Raw genomic sequence first — 27,282 nt, forward strand, 5'->3', positions numbered from 1 at the left:
GTTGCTTATATTTTAGGGGAAAATGATGATGATGAGGCAGAGGTGTGAACCATCTGTTGAAGCAATCAAAGATAGATTAAAAAGCACTTTTTTTTCTGTTTAATCTTAAATACTTTAGAATAGGAGAATGAGTTATTTATTATTTTTTTTTTGTGAATGCACTTATATTTGGATGATTGTTGCTGTTTAGTGTTTGCAGCCAAGAATACTTTTGATTGATGTAAAATTGCTTTACAGTTTGCTAGACTTCATAAAATGAATAATACATGGTTGATTGTACAGTCATTTTAGTGATTTTTGGAATTTTGATTCATTTTATAGCTTAGTTGGATTTGTGGGAATCAATGGATATCGTCATGCTGAAAAATAGCTTTGTGAGACGTAATGAATTATATAAACTTTAGGTGGATATAGCATATGCTCTTTTCATTGAAAGATTTCAGCTATTTCAACTATTTCCCATTGTTGCTCATGTACGCTGAGAAAGCTCTGCAGAATCTGTTGCTTTGAGGCATGATATATGAAGCTGTATTGTCATGGATTAACAGGCTAAATGGCTAATACTTCATAATTTGTTGAAACTACCAAGTAATAGCGCACAAGTAACAAAGATATTTATTCAATGATAAAGTTGATTAATAGACATGCATTATATACTAATTCAGCCAAATTATACCATGATAATGGAAGAAAAAAATGATAAGCAAAACAGGATGAAAGCTATATCTCTAACACATATTGACTTGAGTAATGTATCCAAAAATGATATTACAATCCAAGTAATTGCTAAAATAATTTCCACATAATCAGATCCATGTAGAACACCATATAAATTAAAGAGTATAGCAAATCAAAGCCATAATAATATTAATAATGTTGTCAAATAAGACAGAGTTCAATCTAACTGCCTTCATATGATCAGATCACCTTTTTGGCATTTTTATGGGAAAGCTAAATTAAATTAGATCACTTGTGCAGGAATATTTTTGGTGGGAAATTGACAACACTGCTGTACAGTAGTCGATATTAACATGTGGAATCCTCATTAAAAAACAAAGAGGTCTTAGATCTTAGTAAATTCAAAGCTTCTGAAAACTCCTTATTTTCCATCAGAAGTGTTGCAAGCCTTGCCTCAACTGGAATTTTTCATCAGAGTGCAATTTGAAGAGCAGATGTCCCTAGAATTTTAGCCACTGGACAAGAGCTGTAAGACACACATACACCGTGTCTTCCACATTAATAACACCAAAATGGTGAGATTGGAAATCCAATATCAGTAATGTCACTATCTCAAATTACAAGCTCATATCCAATTCCAAAAGCTAAAGGAAACAATAACATACACAATTAGTATTATTGCAACTACTGAAAATCTAACATGTTCCACAACCTATGGTGCCAAAACACTTCATTTTTGTTCAACTATGCATATCGAATGTGCATATGCATTAATACTAACATTTTAAACTTCTTACATTCTCAATAACTTTTTCATAAATTTTAGAATACACATATGCAACATAGTATACCACTAGTTTAAAGCAAAAAAATAGAAACAAAACACAATAAAAAGCCTTAGGGTATTTTCATAAACTTTTTTATTTTTACAAAGTTTGAATTTATTCTACTCACTGTTGATAGCTCATGGGTATTCCATAATCATTTAGATCTAAATCCAATCACCAATTTTCACATCACCATAACAGAGTCAATAAAAGATTGATCTTCTATACCAATTTTCAATACTGGATACTGGAATGACGAACTCAAGAAGCTGCAACAAGTAATTTAAAGTTATAGAGATAAGATTGAAAAATCTCAATTTTAATTCAGTTTCTGTTCCTTTCAACTCAACAATTATAGCCCCAATAGTGAGATTCCCAGCAAAAGTGAACATCACTTACCACGTAAGAATCTTCATTTTTCAAAACATTAAATCAAAATATATAACAAAAGAAACTCTATTAAAAAAATTTTAAAAAAGGGGGTAAGTACCTGTTTGCGTTCCCTGGACCTAGCAGCAGACTCTTGATCATGTGTCTCTGCTTCTGAAGAGTGGCCTTGTCCACTGGTTCCTCCACCGCCCTTCTCTTTCCTTTTGCAACCGCAGCTGCCCCTCCTGATTATTACTATTTTTTTTTCAAAATTAACACAAGTAGATCAGAGTACTCACAAGTTTAATCACAACCTCTTCATTTGTCTGAATATTAGTACCCACACAAAAATTATTAAAATAAATTAATCTAATAAACCCTAAAAAGAGAAAGCTCACCAAGATAGATCTCTCTAAAGAATCTGCCATAGATTTTCCAATCAATACGGAACTTGTTTCCAACTGGAGGCTCCATTAAAGGTCATCCTCTTTTGACCAAAACCCTAAAAAGGTTTGAGAAATTTGAGCAGAAAAACGAAATAGAGTCGTTGTTGAAGAAGGCAGAGGACAGTGAATAGAGAAAGAAGCAGAGAGACATCGCGAAGAAGAAGAAGGTAGACCGAAAGGAAGAAACCATCGTTTGATCGTTTGAGGAAGTTGGTGGAGGGAAGAGGTAGGGGCACATAGCTGCAGCAAATAAGGGTTTGGTTATGAACTTTTATATTGGGCCATTTTAAAATATCAAAAGATTTGATATCTTTAAGTGTAATTTTATTAAATTAATAATAATTTAAATATAAACCATTAGATCATTTATCAATTTAATCTAACGCTTCAAATTGAATGGTGTATCATATAAGCTCATAAGAGGTAGGCTGATTTTAGACAGACCCCACTCTACACCATTATAAATACACTAGAGCACCCATGTATAACTCATACTCTGATTCTACTAAAAAACTTGCTTAAAACACATGCTAATTTAAGCATGTAGATACCACTACCCTCTAGTGACGAAGGATCAGCAGCTCCACCAGATCTAACAAGTCAGACAGAGCAGTACCGACCACCACCGCAGATCTTATCCGAGATTGACCTACAGTTTCAGGTAACCCTCGGAACACTACAAAATAATTATTATCTCAAGCTTAAAACCAAATTTTTTTTATCAATTACCATATCCTTAATTATTTATTTGATGAACTAATTAAGTACTGATATATTATTAAAATTAGTTAATCATGAACCAGCACACACTAAATCGCTTTCTTTTCCTTTGGTTTAATCGAACCATGATCATACACATTATCAAAAGAACTCTAACCCTGATTAGCCCTGAACTCATTCTCTCTTCTTCTAAGGACAGCACCAAGAAGAATTTCCAATCCCAGTTCCACCTCTTGGTCACTGCTTGGAATGATGGCTTCTGATTAGGTATTACAAGAAGAGGTACCCAGTGCAACTCTCTTCACCACCTCACCCCACTCCTTCTTCTTCTATTTATATAACCATATGCCTCTTCTAGGTCTTCATTGCGACGCAAAAATAGAAGCAAGAAAAGAGAGAGGGAGCTGGACAAGCGAAAGTTCAGGAGGCGGGGGGGGGGGGGTGATGGTCAAGAAGTGACTGACCAAAGCTGAGAAGGACGCAGCCCATCACCCCCTCTGTTCTTCGATTTTCGTTGTTAGTAAGAACTAGCAATGTTATTTTCTTCTCTTCTAATACAAAATTCTGATTCCTTCGTTTACTTTTGTTAGATTCTGTTAGAACAAGCTGAAATCACAAGCAAAGGAGGGTGAGTATCTTTCCCCTGTTCTGCTTGGAATTGGCCGAATGGCCTTGTGATTAACGAAATTTGATTCTTTCTTTTGATTCTATTAGAACTCTGTTAGAACAGCTGACCACAAGCCAAGAAAGGGAAACTAACCGAGAAAGGAAGAGAGAGCTTGAACCGAGTGTGATCAAGAGTGAACTCCAACGTGGTAGGGGTTAGGTTAGGTTAATTTTATGTTTATGATTATGTCATTGATGATATTTTGATGATGAAATGAATGATTGCTTAATGTATTTACTACTGATTAAGTATGATGATTATGATTATAGTGCTATTATGATTGATTGTTGCACTATATTGCTCTTGTATGATATTATATGATAAATGAACGATGAAAATGAATAAGAGCTGAGCTCTTGGGGCTGTAAGGCTAAGATAATTAAGTCTAAGCTAGTTTAAGAAAGGTATAATAATGATTAGAAGAGGATTAGAAGCTTAGATAATCGAATTGGTTAGTTAAAACCTAAGCTAATTGCTGCAGAATCTGTTACCGATATAGTGACTTGTCTGATTTTTGGGTAAAATCCAGCCACTCAAAATTAGGTAAATAAATATTCTAGTAATAGTTGATGAGTTTAGAACCTTTTCTAAAAATTTCAGAGTTTTCTGATGAGTAGGTTGGAAGATAAAAATTATTGAAAGTAAGTGGTTTCTACTGAAAAATCTGTTTTAAAGCTATTGCAGTAGCGAATTCCAACATATGTAACTTTTAAATTCTAAATTTTTTTAAGATGCAACCAAAGATAGATGAGAGATTGATATGTCAATAATAGTGTGACCAAATTTCAGGACAAATCCAATTTTATAGAATTAATTATGCAATTTACAAAATGACAGATTTACTGTTTTATTGACATGCAATCCTATAACTCCTTAAATTATACCAGCCATTTGCATGAGGTATTGGTACTGATCCAGAACTCGATTTGGTGTGAACTTACTTGGGAGTAAAGCTTTAAGGTGTCTATTTTGTTTTTTCAAAAGCTCATAATTTTTGGAATTATATATTGGGAGTTATGGATTTTACAAAATTATTGCTCACTGTTAGTTAGACAGAATTTCCAGATTTAGAGTAGTAATTCCCTAGATGTATAACTTCTAATCCAGAAGGGTTGTTCTGGTGAGACCAAAACCAAATGAAAGCCAATGATGTCTAGTTAATTCAATTCAAATTTCAGAGCCATAGCAAATATAGAATTAGTTATAAACTTTGGAAGATAATCGGTTCACTGGTTAACTAAACAAAAATCTCTCAAAACAGAATATGCATAACTTTTGTTCTCGAAAAGAGAATGCTTTGGAACTTAAACCAAATAAAAGTTAGGACGGCTTAGTATAACCATACCAAATTTCATAGGATTAAAGCTTTAGAGAAAGAGTTATGAACCTTAGAAGAAGACGAGCTCACTGGTTAAGTAAACCAGTTTTTGTAGAACTTAGTTAGTGAAGCCAACAAACTACCCGATTTATTGCTCTCATTCTAGACATGCAATCAGAGTAAAACTAATTTTATATGAATATTTGATGTATCTAGTTAATTTCCTAGAATTTCAAAATGATTAGATGATTAGTGGATTGGAAGTTATGATTTTTGAAAGTTAAACTGTTTTCTACTTAAAACCTGTTTTTCAGATTTTAAAACAGCATCTTCCAATTCGAGTATCTTTTGATTCTAAATGATTTTTGACCTGAAATTTGTGACAATGAAAATATTGAAATGCCTAGAATAATTGGTTCAAATTTCAGATTTATAGCTATTTTAGAGAATTAATTATGTAACTTAGATGGTGACTAGTTCAGTGAAATTTTCAAACAGAAGCAAGTAAAACAGAACAGAATTTAAGGTTACATAACTTTCTCATATGATATTATATGAGTCTAAAACTTATTTTAAATTAAACTTGGATGTATCTGTTATAATTCCACCAAAATTTAGAGGTAGTGAGTTAGAATTGAAATTTCATGTTTTTTATAAAAATTCTACTACTTGCTGTTTTCTCAGAATTTGTTAGCACAGTAGCAGGACATTGAAAATTTATAGAAAATTCAATTCTTAATATGAAAACCAAAAACTAAAACTAAACTAACCGTTAGAGTCCTAGAATACCTCCATTAATGAGTTGAGTCGTTATGCTAGTATTTCGCAATATATACCCACCTTGCGAGGAAACAAGGTGCTGTCCCGAGAAATTGATATAGGGGTCTCGGTTTTTCTTCAATAAGTAGAGCTAGATTGCCTAGGAAAATGTGATTCTTAATTTTTTAGAAATTTTAGTTCGATATGGACGCATGGATATAAAATTTGCGCAATTCTGAGTCTGTTTAGTATTTTTAATTTTAATTAGAAATCTGGTCGCCAAGGAGGCAATAAATCAAATAAGTTGAGAAAATAATTAGGAGTATAAATTTGTTAGCAAGATGATTATATTAAGATATTAGAAGTAAAGGATAGACCCAAGAAACTGTGTAAGTTCCACTAAGGTAACGTTGGGCAGACAACCTCACTAATTAAGTGCTCAGTGAGGGAGAGTCTCCGAACTAATAAAATACGGTATGGGACATATTTTATTAGCTAGGAGAGACCCCCATCCAGAAAAAACATACTAGTTGGGAGAAGAACTTTTGGTCAGAATGGATGTACTAGCTAAGTGTGAATATTCTGGGGAAGATCAGAATTGACTGTGAATATTCTGAAGAGGACCAAAATTGATTATTGGTAGTCCCGATGGACCCAGAGCGGATTGTCTGGTGAGAAAGGGTGAGGTTTGCTTCGACGAAACCAAAGCGGATTATCTGGTGAGAATGAGAAACGTGCGGGGGTAAGGACGCCTACTGGGAAAGTCGTTTCTCTTCCAGGCGCATACCTTTGAGTTACATTATTGATTGAGTTGAGAAACCATATCCGAGTGTAACCTCGGGTAACATCGGGTTGTGGATAGATAACCGATGCGTGAGCTCATGGTCTGCACTAGGGACAGACATGCATCATATTGTTTGCGCATTTGATTATGATTGTTTACTTCTTATTCTTCCTATTGGTGTTATTTGCTTCTTGTATAATGTATATTACTTGTACCTTTACTGTGTTTGTGTTTTATATAATTGCATGATATTAAGTAGAGGATAAGTGCAACTAGGAATATTAGTTTAAGATAATGACACTAAAACGGCATGAACCCCAAAAGAAGATGCCAAAAAAGAATTATGTAAATTCTCGCAAGTACGGAAAGGAGCGAAGTAATTTAGTATAGTACTTAGGACTAAGTAAACTGAAAATAAATATTATGATAGAGCCAGAACTCTAGGTTTCACGAGAGAGATGTATTTTTGCGATGTCACTCTATTGGGAACCCCGTAAGTTCTCACTCCTTCTTTTCCCCTTTCCCCCACAGATGGAGGATTCTTACTTGGTCGCCGCCACTGGAGTTCTATTCATAGAGGTATCAAAGGAGCATGTGTTTAAGGACCCTACAGGAGATGCTGCAAGAGGTGCTCGAGACTAGTCCTGAGACGATATTTGCAGACTTATGCCTCGATGGTAGAATGATTGTAGGATAGATGGTCTTTGTTCCTTAGACTCTACTTTCTTTCACTTTTGTCGCATTTTTGAGGTATAGTGCTTAATATTTTTTTGTTAGCCCAGGAACCAGTCTAGAGATTTTCTACATGAACTAGGTATCTGGAAGTTGTGAGTTGTATATATGTCTATATGTATATATATATATATCTAAGTATGTCGAGTTTGTATGAACTAACTTGAGATGTATATATGTATGAAAATTTTTTCTGTAATCACGTTATTTGATTTTGCTGTTTGTTTAGTATTTATTTTGTATTGTATACCTCTGATGATGTTTTTGATTGTGGCTAATGGGTTTTATTAAGAAAAAGTAGATAATAAAAATTAAGCTAACATATGCAATTCCGTTATTACGAAAGGCTCGTATGTAGTAAATATTATCGAGTCTAAAGTTTTATAGGGTTACTGAGAAGTAACACTTGATGACTGACAGGTATGTAGTAAATATTATCGAGTCTAAAGTTTTATAGGGTTACTGAGAAGTAACACTTGATGACTGACAGTGACCCAGACCTGCCGGAATTTGGGTCGTAACAAAATGCACTATTTTTCTCTCTCAAAAACTCGGTTCTTTCTCTCTCAATTCTCACTAGGTTGGTCAAAATTTTACTTTAGGTGGTTGCTTAAATAAAAGGCTGAAATAAACATGCAATTATGGTGGTAAAAGAGTACTAAAATTCGAGACCAAGGTCTAAAGGGTAAGGAGAGAGGGGCCAAGGAGCCGAGTCATGGCTTATTATGTGATGTTTATCCACAGTTGACCAAAATTAATTTCTTAAGATTAAAAACACTACGAAAAGAGTAAAAGAGAGAGGAAATTCGGTCACTTTAGGTCCGAGTGGACCATGTTACTTGAGAAAGAAAAAAGAGAATTCGTGGTCTTTAGGAGGTATTTCGAAAAATTAGGATGAGGTTTGCCTCGAACTAAATTTTACCACGCCATAAAATAATAAACGACTAAAATTTATTCTTTGAAAGAATAAATTTGAAAGAATAAATTAAGAATGAGTGATTGAGATTAATCCTAAAATATGATTATCAAGGAGGCAGTTACATTTATTATTGATTCCATGGTCTTTGGAGCGTTGACTTTTTCCTAATGCGCACACAACACAACTGTCATTAAAAGCAAAACCCAAGTCAAAAAGTCTATAATGAGAAAAAGCGGATTAAAATGAATGTGAGTAGTTCTCTGATTTTCGGAACGTTGACCTTTTTTTCAACGTGCACAAAACTGTCATTAAAAGTAAACTGCAAGTCAAAAAGTCTATAATGAGAAAAAGTGGATTAAAATGAATGTGAGTAAATCTCTACTAGGTCAAATTGGAGCAAAAGAATTTATTACTCTCGTAAAATAAAATTTGATTCATTTATTGTCATATTTAATATTTATTTTCGTCTTTTTATTTATTTATTTTTATTTGGATCTAACTCACTAAATCATGATGAACTGTGATTTTGTATTTTGCAAAATAAGTTACAAAATAATCAAAAATTTCTGTTTACCAAAAATCGAGTCCTTACAATGTTAATGTATATAAGTATACGTATATTATTAGGATTTAAAGCTAATTGCGTGCTACTTCATTTCAACTTTATGTAATGTCTTTTAAAAGAAAAATTTCCATCTCATATTTTTTAAAGAAAAGTTCATAAGATAATAAATAAATGTTCTTATATTATGTAAATATTTTAGTGGTTCATATAATATTCTTTTTATGAGCGATATCATAACTTAAGTATATGATATTCTGTTAAAAAGATATTAATTTGCTTTATTCATTTCAAAATATTTTGAGCACATTGAATTTATTAGACCTCGTACATGTTGAAGAAAATTTAATATGGAAATGCCTTGGAGTCCTCTGCATTTCCCTCTCTCTCTTCCTGATAAAACATAATAGTGTTTTTTACACCTACTATTCAACAAAAGATTCAAATATGTTGTTCCATCATTGCTATATAATTAACAACCCTATAAATTGGTAAATGCTACGGTGTCTATTACTTTGTATCTAAGTTACTAAAAAAGATAAATAATAATATTTAATAAATTTTACATGATTTACTTTTTATTTTAAATATTTTATTTTTTACTTTAAAAGAGAAGTTAGACAATTTAGACACCATAGAACTCACCATCAATATAATTATCATTTCAACCATAATCTATATCTGTTTATTGCCAACTAACATTAATTAGTGTAGCATGCTGAAGAAATTGCTTCGCCAGATATAATGCAAGCACTTGAGTTTCAGCCTTAGCTTATATATACAACTAGACTAACTTTGGATCAAGTTATTTGATTATGCTTCAGTTAACAATGATTAATAATATTGCACTTGAATTTCAACCTCCTTCGCTTGTAAATTATTGGAGTAATATATATGCTTCAACATATAATTAGTGCACTTGTATTTCAACCTTAGCTTGCAAATTGGATTCAGCTGATGATGGATTATTGTTATTATTATTAACAATAGTCATCATCTCAATCTCCTCAGCTTGATAAGTAGAATGCACACCATAGAGAACATAGAAGAGTGTGATGAAGCATGACCATATAGCAAACCTTTGAAAAGAGAGTAGCTTCAACGTTGTCATTAGGAAAACATTAAGGAATATGGAGAGAGCGGGTGACCAAGGCATAAATGGGACCAACCAATGAGGAGGATCTTGTTGAGTTAGGGTTATTACGACTTTATTACTATTATAGTGCATGACCACCACGAGTTGAAAAAATGCTGTGATGGTTATGAAGAGGGCACCAAAGAGGAGTAGGCCCCACCATTGTTGATTGAATTTCCATGATAAGGAGAAGCATAGTGAACTTAGGGAGAGGAGGAAAAGGAACAAGAGTGTGTAGAGAGGAGGGGCATTATGGGTATTTTGGGTGATGGAGTATCTACGGTAGATGAGAGCATTGGCTACAAGGTAGAACACCATAAGAGTGCCTATGCTCACCAACTCAATTATAATGTCAAGCTCCGTGAAAAGCGCAATTGATGCTGTGCATAGCCCTATAAATACAATCAACAGGAAATATTTGGGTTGGAATTAATTAGATATTATTGTAAGATAACAATCAAGTACAATTTTTTCTTTTTGAAAAAAAAAATATATTGTGATATACGGTATACCTATAATGTGTGTCGATTTAGGTATGTGTGTTATTTTATGGAATAAGGATCTAATTTGAGAATATACATTATATTTAATATTAAGATATGAATCAACATAATGCTTTCATGTACTAGAGTATTACCGGTATTTGGTACCTGTCAAGTCACAGTTGTATTTATAGATGTATATACTCTGTATATGATATAAAACTATAAAAGTGAAAAGTCAACTAATTTATTGATTAAGGGTTGTATGCAATGCAAAACATGACGGTTACAAAAAGAAATCTACATTTTAAATATATATAAATATAAATTAACCAAATTTTGATGACTTATGAAATACAAAGTTTAACATGATATGAAATAAACTTAATCGAGGAAGTGAAAAACTAAATTTTTTCACACGACGGTGAGAAAGGATTTATTATACATATAGGTAGACAGTAGTTTCATTATCTAGTATTCTGATGTTTGTGAATTTAGATGTGAACCTGTTCCACCTTAATAGGACTAGTGAAATTAGGTAGAAAAATTATTGTGAGATCTGAAAGCAAGTCATTATTCTACTTTGATTTAATTTATTAGTCACCTCTATTTTAAAAGTCAAGTACACTTGATCAGAGTAATTCTTTTTTTTTTTTCTCATGATATGTGCCCTTAATACGATAGGTTAATGAAAAATCTAATTATAAATCTGAATTCTATTTAAAAATCTGTCATTATTAGTTAATAAATTAATGTATACATAAGACGAGATTCAAACTTTCGATAGCAGATGAATGAGATAACCACTCAACTAAAACAAATTAATTTAAACATCATAAAACTAATTTAGAGCATCTAATAAATTAAGAGGGCGAAAGTATTTCTCATCTAAGTATGAGGAGTGCTTCAATAATAAGTACTTATTTGAACTTATGGAGTTATTAATATGAATTGATCATATAATGTTTTGTAGTAACCGAGTTACTTGTTAAAAATTTTTAATTACTACTATTTGATTATTAGAATTTCAGGTAATATTCAAGACTATGTCGTGAGGTTATAGGACAAAAAATTAAGTAAAAGTTGCTGCAGTAGCAGATTGATTAGTTTCATATGGTATAAGTAACTGTATAATTTTAATTTTTAAATAAAAATGAAAAATATTTATTTCTAATAATATAATTTTAAATTGCTTTCTAACAGTAATAATATAATAAAAAATAATAGAAACAAAACAAATCATAACATATAATTTTTATGTTTATGTGATCCGGTGATCTCCAACCTGATTTAAATAATTATTATGTAAGAAGGCTGATAAAGTATCAGGTAGGATTTGGTTTGATAAAACTTTTTGAAGAAGTGGCATAAATATTTTATTTTGTTTTTGGTAAATTAAAAAATTTATATGTTTATACTTGTAGTTTTTAAAAATTAAAAATATTTTTAAAAATATCTAAAGAAGAATTTTTTAGAATTGACTTATACTTATTAAAATAAAAAAATCTAATATAATCTCATTTATTAATTAATATCTAAATTTAATTTTTATATTAATATTCATTATAGTAGTTTTACATTTTAAAAATTATTTACTAAACGCATTTGTTGTTATTTATATTTATTAAAAATTATTTTTAATTTAATTTACTAAATATAAATACTATAACTTTTGAAAAATTATCTTTTAAAGATTAATTTTTATAAGCTATTTTTAAAAATAAAAATTTTGTAGCCTAATATTAACAAAAAGCTGCTCAACATATATATATATATAGCCAAATAAAGCAAAATATAGATGGAATAATGAACGGAGTTCATAAAAATAATTAATTATATAAAGCTTCAAAGCATAACTTCTTTTTTATTTCTTATTTTTAACAAAAGTAGCAACATTGCATATATTTTTTAGTGATTTCCATATGACTGTTGGTTACCAGGAAGGGATATGTGTACTCTGTGTAGTGACAGTTAAAGAAACATTATTATATAGAAAAGGTGCATGAGAATGTCAAGTAGATGAGATATTTTTTAGAAGAAATTAAAGATAGAGATTTAATTTGTTCAGATGGCCTAACATAACATAAAAAAATATGTATATCTAATTAATTGAGTTTGAATAATTAGTTTGTGTCTTAATAATTATTAATCTACAAGATATATATAATAATAGTATATATAAAATATAATTGGGTACTATATTATTAATCATGAAACTTTAAAATGCTGATAAATTTAACTATTACAAAAGATAATTTTTAAATAGAATAATATAGTTATTTTGCTTACCTAAAAATAGTGTGGCATTCAATGGGGTGCCAGTTGAAGGGTGCACTTTGGCTAACCAAGATGGCACCAACCTTGCCCTTCCTATAACACAAAGATATCTTGCTTGGCCTAACATGGCTACCAAGAGAGATGCCACAATCCCCAAACTTGCACCTGCCCCAACTATGTTGCTTGCCCAATTCCAACCAATTTTAAGGAAAGCAATTGAATATGATGCATTATCTGATATCTACCATATCAAATCATGTATACAAAAGAGCAATAATTAATATATAATGCGTATCTTCAATTTATCACTACAAAAAACTTATATTATATACAGAAAGAAAATAAGTCGTTCCTATCTTTATATATTAAACTGACTGTTATACACATAGTTAATATTTTGAAATAATTAAGCATGATGATGTATCATAAGAATGAGTACATATTTTTAAAGATTGACAAATTTTATTTTTCATCCAATATTTTTTTATCCAATATTTTTTTATTACCTTTAATCTTTACTCATTATTCGTTAGTTTGTTGGTTGACTGTTAGTAAAAAAAGAAAAAGAATTTAGCTCTTTAACAAAATCATATCCTAAATATAAATATAAATAAAGTGTCCTAATAACAATATAAAGTACTAACATTTTCTTGCTATTATTATATTAGTAACATTATTAGAACACTTTATTCGATCTCAATGCAACATTACCCCTGTTATATCCATATAACACACCAATACTTACCATTTTATTTAGGATAAAATACTATTTTGGTCTCTAATATTTGAATTAAATTTTAATTTGATCTCTAACATTTTAAACATCCTATTTCTATTCTAAAAAAGTTTTAAATAAGTTCAATATGGTCCGAACTACTATTAAATTTGACACTAATAATTAACAAAAGGGTTAAGTACAATTTTGATTTCTAAGATAAGAGGACTCTTCATTGCTGTTGCTCTTCGTTGCTGCTGTCGCTTCTCATCGTTCGATCACACTAACGGGAGAGGGGAGGGATTCCAGATCTCACTCACACTAACGGCAAGAGAAGAGAGGGGAAGGAAAGGTGCCAAGGTAGGGAAGGGAATTACGCGAGGGGAAAGGGAGGCTGCCGTCGCCCTGCGCTCATCGCCGCCGTTGAGCCACGTCGTCGTCGCCGTTTTGAGCTGCTCTGTCATCGCTAGATCTGCCACCGTGACGAGAGAGAGAGAGAGAGAGAGAGAGAGAGAGAGAGAGAGAGAGAGAGAGAGAGAGAGAGAGAGAGAGAGAGAGAGAGAGAGAGAGAGAGAGAGGAGTGTCACCTCCATCGTGCCAGCTGCCACCGCTGCCATCCGTTAAACCCAATGCCGTTGCCGAAGCTCCTTTGTTACTTCGCATCCTCGCTGCTACTCCTCTTCCTCGCTAGCTCGCCGCTGCTTGTCGCACGTCGTTGCTCGCCGCTAGGTTCTAATTCTGATTCAGATTAACTTGATTATTTTGCTTCTATTTTTTATTATTTTACTTCTGTTCTAATTCTGATTTTGTTAATCACACTGTTGTTGTTGACTCTGATTCTATCTTGGGTATTGATTTCATTGTTTTTCTTTTTCTGTTATTCTGTTTCTATTTCTATTTCTATTCCATTCTTCTGTTTTTTGTTTTGATTTTTGATATATTAAAATTTTGTTGTTATTGTGTTCTTCTTCTCTGTTTTGTTTTTTTTATATTCGTTATTTGAAATTTTGTTGTTGCCTTTGAAATTATATTCCTGTTGTTAAAATTGTAGTTGAAATTTTAGTCGAAGAAGAAGAAAAAGAAGAGATATGATTGTGATTGAGGTGAAGAAGAGATATGGTTGTGATTGAGGTAAGGAACTAGGGTACTGGTATTGCTGTGATTGAGAAGAAGAATCGATTATTTTGGGAAAGAAGGGGAAGGGTATTTTTGTCCAAAAGACGATTTTAAAATTAAGTTAAACCTTCAGGACTATTTTGTAGTGAAAAAAAGGTCGGGGACGAAATAAATTTTCAGCCCCTGCCTTAGGGATCAAAATCGTACTTAACCCTTAACAAAATGAGTGACGTAAACGTTAATAACGTTACTAGTTAAGTTATATCTTCTTTTATGTGTTAAAAAAAATAACCAAATTTTTTTTAACACTTCTTTTTCTCAATTTCTTTTTTGTACAAAAGTCCAAATCTTAACAATCAATGATCAACGTTTCAAACGTAGAGAAAAAACTTATATTAGTAATAGTTGGTGGATCAATTTTACTTATATACAAAAATCAAATGCTATTATCTCTTTAATATGCGAATTATTTATGTTAAATTTAATGGTGGGACAACATTAAACCTACTTAAAACTATTTTTAAAATTGAAAAGGATATTTAAAAATTTTTGAGATTGAAATATAACGTCCAAAATATTCGAAACCAAATTAAAATTCAGCCTAAACATTCAAAATAATACTTTACTCTTATATTTCTAAATTATGTATATTATATCTATCTAACCTAGTGGAAAATTATAAAAGGTAGGACTTAAAAGTCGTTAATAAGGAATCAATTTTTTTTTAATTAATATTAGCCATTTTTTAAAATTATTTTTATAATCTAAATCATAAATCTTTAATTTTAATATTTAATTAAAATTATAAATTTAAATCTTAGAATTGACTAATTAAAAATTAATTTTCTATATTTTTTATTGACTTAGTCCTCAAATTGTGGGAACTAAAATATGTGATGAAATAAGTTGTGAAGTTCAACTGAAGCTTGTAAGTTGTAAAGAAGCATATATATATATATATATATATATATATATATATATATATATATATATATATATATATATATATATATAATTGATATAAATCAAACATGAATCTTTCAATTTATTTGACTCTCACACTCAATTATTTATAGGACAATTCTTTCTATTTTTTTTAATGAGCCTATCCTCTTTTATTTTTATTTGTATTCAAATATTTATTTGAAAGATATTGAAATTGATAACTAACACACAAGACCGGAATTTTTGGAGGACTCTTCCGATCAAATAAATATTTGTCAGCAAAGTTGTTTTTTTTCTTCAAATCCTTTTTATACGTAGGTCATCGATTTCGCATTGTATAAATTGTATAAAAAAAAGAGGGGGTTATATATATATATATATATATATATATATATATATATATATATATATATATAGAATTGATAAGCACATATAATATAATGTATATGGTGATAAATAATTAGAGTTTGATATATAGTTGTGACACTGATACTGACCTTATTGTAAGGAAGCATCATGCACAAAGAGAGGGCCATAAGGCAATAAAGCAAAGTGGTTATAAGAACTGAACCCACAATTCCAATGGGAAGATTCTTGTAAGGATCTTTGACCTCTTCTGCCATGGTTGAAGCTGAGTCATACCCAATGTAACTGAAGTATACTATTGCTGCTCCATCAAGAACACCCCTAACACCAAAAGGGGCTATCCCTTTTGGACTAACCAAGTTTTTTGTACTTCCATTATGATAACCAGCCACTATGATGAATCCAAAGAAAATCACATGGAATATTGTCATGATTAGGTTCAATATGGAGCTTTCCTTAGTACTGCAAAAATAATTAATAACAAATAAACAAAAGAACCTATCGTTTTCAAACTCCACTAGCACCAATCAATTAATAATAATAAAAATAATAATAAAAGTAGTAGTAGTAGTAGTTTATCCTTTCAATCATTTATAAAACCAACACCAAAATGATACCAAACATAGTTTGTTTTGTAGCAATAAGAAAACGTAGATTTCTGTTATATTAAAGGAAGAAACAAATTAACCTATGGCACAAGCAGAGAGTAAGAAGCAGTATTAGAGCCACTGCTGGGAAATCCAACATGTTGTAATTCTTTGGCATTCCATGAACTTCAACTCTCCACACATTTGGATCATTTTGTCCAAAAGCAAAGCTCAAATATTCTGTGAAGCTCCTTGCAACAGCAGCATTTGAAAACACATATTCCATTAGTATGTTTGCCCCAGCAAAATATCCCATGAATTCTCCTATATATCACAGATAATCAAAATTGTATTATTAATTTGAAAGAAAATATAGGTACAATTCAAAAGGAGCTAGTAGTGGAAGAGAATCAACATTATTATAGTAAAATTATATTAAAGATATAATCATTAATGTATTTTCTCTTATTAGTTTAAATTTTTAGGAGGAACAATTTTATGATACGATAACAGAATTTTCATGACCTAAAAATTTAGAGTTCGATTGTTAGTGACTCTAAAATAAAGAATTTTAATATAAGATAAAAAAAAAAGAAAGCATATTCAAAAAATAACACAAATACAGAAAAAGACACCAATGAAAGAGTATCATAAATATAATTATTTATGTGTCTCTTTCTATCAATTTTTAAACTACACAATAAAATATTTAATGAAATAGGCCACCGCATATAGTTTTAATAAATTGTGGCATGGTTACGTTGCAATGTGAAAATTGACGGGAAAATGTTTACATAGTGATCACAACGGTCGATGCCATGTGGATATGGTCCCTTCCTCAACGACAATTTTATAGTTGTATCATTGAATTTGATGGTTGATACAAGATAGAAATATATAAATAACAAGACATATAAATATATTATACTAAAAACAGATATGAGTTAAAATGTCTCAGACTAAGCTTTTAAAATTCAATCTTTTTCAGAGATAGAAAAACCAGATTTTCTATTATTTTATTGGGTTAAAGATATAACTATTCATCTGTTGTTCTAATATGTTGAAGATATAATGATTGAGGTTAAATAAGGAAAGAAAGGAAGCTCACCAAAGGTTAGTCTTAAGTAACTGAAGGCTCCACCAGCAACTGGGACTTGAACAGCAAACTCAGAGTAACACAAAGAAGATAGAAGAGCTGAGATTCCAGCAATGATATATGATATGAATACTGAAGGACCTGAGTGGTGAAGTGCCACAGAACCTGTGGTGACAAAGACACCAACACCAAGCATTCCTCCAACACCAAGAGCAACAAGATCATACCAATTCAGCTTCCTCTTCATGTCTGCACCAGACCTCTGCCTCACTTGGTTCCATTCTTGATCTGGTGTCCATGTTGCTAGCACCCTTTTTCTCAGCCTCTGAGGGGTTTGGGAAAGAGAGTGGAAGTAGTTTGAAAACATTATTGTCATGTAGACATACATCTTTTTTTTATGATTAGTTTAGTTTCTATTTTGCTTCGATGATGAGTTGGTTGTTCATTGAAGGTTTTATATATAGCAAATTTAGGAGGGGAAACTTAATATATTATTTGAGGAATATTAGAGGTTCACTAATTTTTGTAATTTGTAATCATTAAATAGCTATTAATGATATTTTTAATGGTGTAAAGTTTCATCTAATGGTATGAAATTACTCATTTTTATTTTGTTAGTTACATGCTGGTCAGAATTTAATAAAGTTGTTGATCCCTAAATTTTTTCTTATTATTATATTGCTTTAGTTATACTCGTATCATATTCTAAGAAATTGATTTCCTCATTTCAAATTTGGTATTATCATTTTTTTTGTAATTTAGTAAATTATTTTCTATATATTATTTTATGAATAAATATCCAAATAGGTTTTTAAAAAATTTTGGATAAGATATTTTTGTTCTCAAAAAATTTTTATTACGTTGAGTTATTTGAACTTTATAAAAGTAAGATAATAGAAGTTTTGATTTTAGTTAAACCCGTTGTTTTAACATGACAATTAGGTTCTCAAAAATGTAAAAAATGACCTATATATCTTATATGAGTTAATATCCAAAATCGTCTCTGAAAGATATCCCGATCTCCATTTTGGTCCTCGAAAGATAAAGTTAATCGAAATCGTCCCCGAAAGATACACGACTTGGTCACGTTAGTCCTTCCGTCAGTTTGTTGATGATGTGTCAGTTAAGTGCCACGTGGCATATGATGACGTGGTGGGTTAACGCCACGTGTCATGACACGATTGGTTGACGTATCTCTGCGTGTCAGATTAGTGACACGTGGCAGTCACTTGATATGTAAAAAAGTTATTTATAATCAAAATAGTCCTTGAAAATTCAGACGTAAGTCATTTTCATCCCTAAAATTTTAAAAATTAATCAAATTAGTCCTTATATAATTTTTTATTTTTTTTGATAATATTAAATTTAAAATATTTTTTGATACTACTAATTTTAATAGAAATGTAATTGACAAACAAAAAATTAGTAATTATATATTTTATTCTTAAAAAATTTTTCAATAAAATTATCTCTCTCCTTTAATTCTTCTCAAAATCTCTTATTCTTTTCTATTCTAAAACATTTTTCTTACATTATTATATTTTGCTGGAATATATATATATATATATATATATATATATATATATATATATATTTGAAATGTATGTATTTGTTAACCTAAACAAAGTTAATCAAAATTTATGCTAAACGAATTGCTTCTTAAGCGTACTACATGCAAAGATCATAATAAATTTTTGTGTGTTTCATATGTTGAGATAGATGATATAATTTTTCTTTTAATATCACTACCATTACATCCTATATGTAAGTAATATCGTAATGGAAAAAAAGAGATGTAGTAGACCAAAAATAGTGGTATAACTTTGTTTAGGTTAACATACATAAATTTTGATTTTGAGCATATAACTTTGTTTAGGTTAACAAATACATACATTTCAATTTTAAGTATATATATATTCCAGCAAAATATAATAATGTAAGAAAAAGGTTTTAGAATAGAAAAGAATAAAAGAGATTTTGAGAAGAATTAAAGGAGAGAGATAATTTTATTGAAAATTTTTTAAGAATAAAATATACAATTACTAATTTTTTGTTTGTCAATTACATTTCTATTAAAATTAGTAGTATCAAAAAATATTTCAAATTTAATATTATAAAAAAAATAAAAAAATTATATAAGGACTAATTTGATTAATTTTTAAAATTTTAGGGATGAAAATGACTTACGTCTGAACTTTCAAGGACTATTTTGATTATAAATAACTTTTTCACATGTCAAGTGACACGTGGCATGCCACGTGTCACTGATATGACACGTGGCGTGTCACGTGTCACTGATCTGACACGCAGTGACACGTCAACCAATCGTGTCGTGACACGTGGCATTAATCCACCACGTCATCATGTGCCACGTGGCACTTAACTGACATGTCATTAACAAACTGACGGAAGGACTAACGTGACCAAGTCGTGTATCTTTCGGGGACGATTTCGATTAACTTTATCTTTCGAGGATCAAAATGGAGATCGGAGTATCTTTCAGGGACGATTTTAGATATTAACTCTATCTTATATTTATAAAATTAAGAAATCTTAAAATTATAAAAATTTTTTATAAATGAAAAACATCTAACTTAAAATTTTTTAAAAATCTATTTAAGTATATATTCTTATTTTATTTTGTTATGCTAACGACTTATTATAAGAATACTTTAAAAATAACATATAAGAAGAGTGAATTATCATTAATTTGAAAGTGATAATATTCATTTTTTTTTGCTGTATGCTATAGGGATTTAGTATCTAAATTTCTTTTTTCTTTTTTATATAATTCTAAAAATACCTTTTTTTATTATTTTTAAGATTTAAAACCTTGAATTAGTTAAAATACAAAGTATTACACGTTAAACTGCACCCTTAGTAATGGTGGATTTGGCGTAGCAGAAAAAAAAAAAAAAGAACCAAGAGTTTCATTAACTCTAGTGAGTTTTTATAGTTACCAAATGACGAAGATGCAAAAAACTTTTTTTTTCTTTTATCTGAAAATCTTTTTATCTTATAAACTCCTCACTCTTCCATGTTTTCTTAGATGTGGGACTAATTTCAACACTCCTCACACTTGCAACACTAACAATCTCCCCCTCAAGTGTGAGCCTCCACATCAAGCATCAACTCCCCTCTAGCTCCTCCACCACATATGAGTATTCGTCCATCATACCGCCGCAAAACACCGCGGGACACGCTCCACATCAAGCATCAACTCCCCTCTAGCTCCTCCACCACATATGAGTATTCGTCCATCACACCGCCACAAAACACCGCGGGACACGCTGCCCGAACCACCTTTGCCGGGAAGACTTTCGATGCTTCCCCTTGAATACCCCTTAAAACCACCAGACCGATTAAACCATCGGTTTTGATACCACTTTGTTGGGTCAACCGTGGGGAGCTCTCTCTCGACAATCGGGGAGACTTCGGGGAGGAATCAAGCGAGAGAACATAAGATGAGAAGACACCACATCCAACTCAAAACCTTAAGGTATCAAGTTAATGGGTCTCTCATCTTATAAACTCCTCACTCTTCCATGCTTTCTTAGATGTGGGACTAATTTCAACACTCCTCACACTTGCAACACTAACAGTGGCCCTATTTTATATTTTATTGCTCTTGTACTTCTAATGTGGTAATTGTAATAGAATTTTTTTATTACAATAAAATTACTATCTTAAAAAAAAAGTTGTAGCTATAGTGTAATGCTACATTTAGTTCTTCTATATATGGTATTATGAATGATTGCAAGATTTACTTATAGTCCAACGGTTGGTCGGTAGAGTGGTATATATATATATATATATATATATATATATATATATATATATATATATATATATATATTTGTACATAATATTATATGTACAAATATTTTTGTAATTAAGTCTAATAAAACAAAAAAATATACTTCTTTTTCTTTTTTAGTGTTTTTTCAATAAAAAAAGTTTTCGTTGAGTAGTATAAAATTTATTAATATAACAAAAATTTTTTTTTATAATACAAAAATTTTTGCACATAATACAAAATTTGTTACACACAGTATAAATTTATCGATATAATATAAAAATTTTATTCATATATAATATAGAAATATTTGCACATAACATAAAAAATTTTATACTTAGCACATAATTTTTGTTATAAAAGTATTTTGTTAGTTAGGTACGTTAATATTATGGGGATGTAATCTTTAAAAAATTTGTGTTGGTGCATCAAATTTTTTATACATGCACTAAAATTTATGTACTATGCATATTTTATTGGTTGAGTGCCAATATTTTTGGCATGTGATCCTTTAAAAAATTTTGTCTTATACACCCAAATTTTTGTGTTTTGTGTATTTTGCAATGTTCTGAAAACCGGTTCGAACTGGTCGGTCGAACCGGTCGAACCGTGAATCGGACGCTAAAGCGGTTCGGTCAACAAAGGAAAATGCAGAATTTGATAACCGGAATTGAACCGACGAATCGGCCGGTTACCGGTCGGTCGAACCGAACCGGAACCCGGCCAGTTTTTTAACTTGGCAGCAAAACGCTGTCGTTTTGCAATGTGGGAACCCTAATTCCCTTTTCTCCTTCGTCAGTTTCGTCTTCGTGCTTCACTCCAGCCTCAGCGTCCCACACCCACACTCCCACTCCCACAGAACAACACCCACGAGGCCACGAGGCCACGACCCACCACGACCCACCGGCCACCACTGTGAGAGACAGAATGTTTGAAGCCCTCAACGCACTCACCTCCACCGCGCCTTCAGCAGCGTCGCGCCCTCAGCAACCTCGCGACCTCAGCAGCGTCGCGCCCTCAGCAGCGTCAGCACGGTCAGCGCCCTCAGCCACTTCGCCGTCAGCGTCTGCCTCTGAGAGAAAGCAATAGAGAAGCGTTAGCAGCGTTGAAGAACTGAAGTCCTCATTTTCAGGTAATTTTTATTTTTTAATTTAGTTATGAACATGATTTTGTGATGAAATTTGATACTCTGTGAACTCCATGAACAAAGAATTTTGATGAAATTCTGAGTCTCTGAAACTGTTATGAACTGATATAGTGATATCAACTCTGTGAACTGACTGAACTCTGATGAAGTCATGAAACTGTGATGAAATATGATTATGAACTGATTCTGTCATGAAATATGAATTGATTTTGTGAATTGATTTTGTGAATTCTGATTTTGTGAAATCTGATTGTGTGAACTCTGATTTTGTGACATGATTTTGTCATTGTAAACTGGTTTTGTATACTCTGATTTTGAGAGATGATTTTGTGAATTGAATTCTGAATTTTTTGAACCTGTGATGTTGTTTGTATACTCTATTTTTGGAATTTGGATGTTGTTTGTTCAATGTTCATTTGTTGTGAACTTGAGAGTTGAGATTGTTGGGTTGGATTGCTGGTAATATTTAGGTATGGAAGAAAGTATCAACCAAGACCTACCTAGGAATAATAATGCTGAAAATAATTCTGCTTCGAATGAACGTTCTCTTCCTCCCGCGAGTAACGAAAATCAGTCATAAACTTCTAGTGTTCGGGGGAAAACTGATCCTGCTTGGAGATACGTTGCTTTACAGAATATAAATGGAAAATCGCATTACCAATGCTTATTTTGTCTGAGTACTTTTGGGGGCGGGGGAATTAATAGAATGAAAAAGAATTTGGCGAAGATAGGTGGAGACATTAAGAAGTGTTCTAAGGTCCCGTATGATGTAGAAAAACAAATGGAAGGTTTGCTGAAAGAGATTCAGAAAAGTAGTGGAAATGAAGGTGATGAAATCAATGACGCAAATCTGCAACAAATTATGGAGGATTTTGATGGTTGATGACAAATTTGGCTCATTTTGATGCTGCTATGTTATGTTTGGTTGTTTGTTTGTTGACTTTTGAACTTTGAATTTGTATTTGAATGAGATTATAACATTTGGTTTATGTAGTACTTTTAATTTGAATGATATTTTCAAGTTTAGATTAGACTATAATTATATTTTTATGTGCTTATTTATATTTTATTTATTATTTTATTATAAAACGGTTTTTACGGTTCAACTACGGTCGGACCGGTTGAACCTATGAACCAGTAAATCAGTATCTAGAGCAGTTCGATGATCGGTTCGGTTTTCAGAACCTTGATATTTTGTTGGTTAAACGTGTCAATGTTCTAGAGATATAATCTTTTAAAAATTTATGTACTGTACACTAAAATTTTTATGATTACCAGTTTTACTAAACATATATTAGAAAAGACAAAGAAGACAATGTCCTTGAAGAAGTGCGGGCATACAATACGGAAATTTAGATGGACTTAGTTCAAAGAAGACTTAGTCACCTAACTTTATTGTATTTACTTAACAAACAATTTTACATTTAAATATAAATATAAAAGAAAAATATGCTAACAGAATAATAATTAGAGTGATCACAAAATGACTATTTTTTCTTTCTGTGTGTACATTTTAATATAGATATAAAAGAAAAATATGCTAAAAGAATCATAATTAGAGTGGTCGCAAAATGACTATTTTCTCTCTGTGTGTGAACAATACTACCAAAAAGTTGCAAAAAGTCATCAACTTTATTGTCGAATTTTATTCGACAGTATTACTTTTGATTTTTTTTTATCAAATTTCTAATGTAATAATTTAATTGTTATTGTTAGATCTAAAAATTGACACAAAATTTGATGTAAAATATGGAGCCAATTAGGATTTAAATTGGTGCAAGAATTACGGTTGTAATTTGCATTAAATTATCTGACGGTAATTTTGAAAAAAAATTGATATACCAAATACTGTAAAATTTGAGAAATTTTTTAGCCAATTATCTAATTTAAATTTGAGTTAAGATGATTTAAACTATTTGGTTTAGGTTAAAAATTTAAAGTTCTCACTTTATAGATTCACATATAAAAGATTTGAACTTAGAAAATTATATAAAATGCAAAAGTGTAATTACTTTTAGAAAAATATGTACAGGGTATTATAATTAATTGTACACGCTTGTGTCAGTTTGGTACTATTATAATAAAAGTAAAAAGGTAAAAGTATCCAGAAAAAATATTTCAAACACAAATAGAAATAGTTATCTTTAAAAATTAATTTACAAAAAGACAAAAATGTTCATCATTCATCATTAAAAAGCCTACAACCTTACTTCCCTTTCTTCTTCAAATTGTTTTCTTCTCCAAAAGCAGAACATCGAGAGTGTGAGAAGAAAGAAAAAGATTTACTATTCATAATCATCTTTAAATCTATTTTTCTCACAATCAAAGCTCCAATCGACGACTGTTTGCGGCTACACGGTTTTCTCGCCTCCCTTTTGGTTTTCATACAATTTTTGTGGTGAGTAATTACAAGAACTTTATATTCTATTTTTTTATTTTTACTGATTTTGCGTTTTAGGATGTGAAGGATTGAAATGTATAATTTTGATTCTTTAGAAAAAGCTCTAGCACGAATTCTAAAGAAGGAGTTTTATCCCAATTTGTATGAAAATCTAAGTTGAACATCAAATGAAATTGGTCAAAATTTAAATTGGCCGGAGGGAAGTTCAAGAGGTTTGGACCACCATATTTGAGATGTGTTTTATTTTAAAATAACCATTATGTAGTATTATGTAAAACCCTAGGTTAGATGTAAGATTCCAGAAAATACTAAGATTAGCCCAATTTTATCTTACTGTGTACTTCAACTCTGAATGATTTCTTCTATGGCAGGCTATATGTGATCAACACCTTTCTTACAAGGTCGCTAATGTTCCTCCAAATCTGAACCCCAGGGTTAGTGCGGATCTATTCTGATTGAGGGTGAAACTCCTGCAGTTCATTCTCCCTAGTGATCCTACTCAAAACGCCACAGACAAGGTCGAATCTTCCGAATCAGAGAATGCTATGCCTTTGGTTCTAGCCTCTACCATAAAGACTCTAATCTCCCCATGCCTCGGCTGAACTGGTGTCTCGAGAAGTCCCCAACGAAGTTGTGGATTGGCCGTCTAGGAGATGTATAATCCAACTAGTGGTTCATCATTGTCCGATGAAAGACTCACTCTGAACCACTGTAGAATGAGATAACCTTGTGATGGTTCAGCGCATTCATAATGATGAAGAACGGATATACGTCTTAAAATAGAGAATCAAACACATAGTGAGATAGAACAGTAGTACTTTATTAATCCATAAAACTCAGCAGAGCTCCTCCCCTCAACCTAGGAGGTTTAGAAACTCATACTGACAGAAAATACAATATAGAATTCGAAAATATGGCATAAATTCTATAAAAGATGTAAAAGTTCTCAAATAAATACTAGACTAATGACTAAGGATTACATAAGAAGGGTAAAGCAGTCTTTTAGTGCCAAAATCCACTTCTGGGACCCACTTGGTGAGTGTTTGGACTGAGCTTGATTGAGATACACATGCTAGGAGGCCTCTAGGGCATTGAACGCTAGCTAGGGGATGCTTCTAGGGCGTCAGACTCTGGTCTCTTCTCCTTTGGGTGTTGGATGCCAGAATAGAGCAGGAGGCTGGCGTTGAATGCTAGTTTTGGGCCTTCAATTCTAAAGCAAAGTATGAACTATTATACATTGTTGGAAAGCTCTGAATGTTAGATTTCTATATCTGTTGAGAACGCTCCATTTGGACTTCTGTAGCTCAAGAAAAGTACTTTTGAATGCAAGGAGGTCAGATCCTGACAGCATCTATAACATTTTCTCTGTCTCTGAATAAGACTTTTGCTCCAGTTCCTAAATTTCAGCCAGAAAATACCTAAAATTGCATAAAAACACAAAAACTCAAAGTAGAATCTAAAAATGTGAATTTTACACTAAAACCTATGAAAATATAATAAAACTTAAATAAAACATGCTAAAAACTATATGAAAATGATGCCAAAAAGCGTATAAAATATCCGCTCATTAGAATACCAAACTTAAACTGTTGCTTGTTCCCAAGCAACTAAAAACAAAGTAGGATAAAAAGAAGAGTAAGATACAATAAATCTCTGAGTTTTCAATGAAGCTCAGTTTCAATTAGATGAGCGGTACTTAATAGCTTTTTGCTTCTGAATAGTTTTAGCATCTCACTATCTATTGAAACTCAAAAGTGTTAGTCTCTTTAGGAACTTAGAATCTAGATGATATTATTGACTCTCCTAGTTCAGTTCTTTTTGATTCTTCAACACAACTTTTAGAGTCTTGGCCGTGGCCCTAAGCACTTTGTTTTCCAGTATTACCACCGGATACATAAATACCACAGACACTTAACTGGTGAACCCTTTTGGATTGTGATTCAACTTTGCTATAATCCCTAGATAAAGGTGTCCAGTGTTTTTAAGCACACTCTTTTTGCTTTGGATTATGACTTTAACTGCTCAGTCTCAAGCTTTTTACTTGACACCTTCACAGCACAAGCATATAGTTAGGGACATTGTCCATTTGAAGTGCATAGGCCAAGATTTTACTCCTTTTAGGCCCTCCTAACCATTGATTCTCAAAGCCTTGGATCCTTTTACCCTTGCCTTTTGGTTTAAAGGGTTAATGACGTTTTGCTCTTGCCTTTTGGTTTAAAGAGCTATTGGCTTTTTCTGCTTTTTATTTCTCTTTTGCTTTTTTTTTGCATGAATTTTTTTCTTTTTATTGCATCTTACTTTTTGCTGCTTTTTCTTACTTCAAGAATCAATTTATAGATTTTTCAGATTACCAATAATATTTCTCCTTTTTCATCATTCTTTCAAGAGCTAATATTCTAAAATTCCAACTTCAAATTTGCACTGTTTATTCATACATT

General features: G+C 31.4%; 1 protein-coding gene and 1 long non-coding RNA gene across 3 annotated transcripts; one reads left to right on the plus strand and one right to left on the minus strand.

Annotated features, from left to right (window-relative positions):
• Positions 1-3,128: 3,128 nt before the first annotated feature.
• On the plus strand, positions 3,129-7,499 carry LOC112801873 (uncharacterized). 2 transcript variants are annotated; one of them, XR_003202123.3, is made up of 5 exons: positions 3,129-3,322; positions 3,399-3,556; positions 3,631-3,668; positions 3,755-3,855; positions 7,100-7,499. It is a non-coding gene; the product is annotated as an uncharacterized lncRNA (long non-coding RNA). The 2 variants fall into 2 exon arrangements; XR_011862483.1 differs by having other exon boundaries at positions 3,132-3,307.
• Positions 7,500-9,452: 1,953 nt separating this feature from the next.
• Positions 9,453-17,941, minus strand: LOC112801880 (cationic amino acid transporter 6, chloroplastic). The gene is made up of 5 exons (XM_025844831.3): positions 17,513-17,941; positions 16,506-16,728; positions 15,949-16,279; positions 12,688-12,916; positions 9,453-10,308 (listed from the first exon to the last, which is right to left on the minus strand). The coding sequence occupies exons 1-5, from the start codon at positions 17,886-17,888 to the stop codon at positions 9,692-9,694; spliced, it is 1,776 nt and encodes a 591-aa protein (XP_025700616.1). The 5' UTR covers positions 17,889-17,941; the 3' UTR covers positions 9,453-9,691.
• Between the last annotated feature and the right edge of the window lie 9,341 nt (positions 17,942-27,282).

The sequence above is a fragment of the Arachis hypogaea genome, chromosome 1, assembly GCF_003086295.3.
Source record: "Arachis hypogaea cultivar Tifrunner chromosome 1, arahy.Tifrunner.gnm2.J5K5, whole genome shotgun sequence".
Taxonomy (NCBI): Eukaryota; Viridiplantae; Streptophyta; class Magnoliopsida; order Fabales; family Fabaceae; genus Arachis; species Arachis hypogaea.

Coding starts and splice junctions, on each gene's coding strand:
- LOC112801880 (XM_025844831.3), bottom strand. CDS start 17,888: ATGTATGTCTACATGACAATAATGTTTTCAAACTACTTCCACTCTCTT. Junction 12,917..15,948: donor TGATGCTTCCTTACAATAAG/GTCAGTATCAGT, acceptor TTGATATGGTAG/ATATCAGATAATGCATCATA. Junction 10,309..12,687: donor GAATGCCACACTATTTTTAG/GTAAGCAAAATA, acceptor TTGTATTTATAG/GGCTATGCACAGCATCAATT.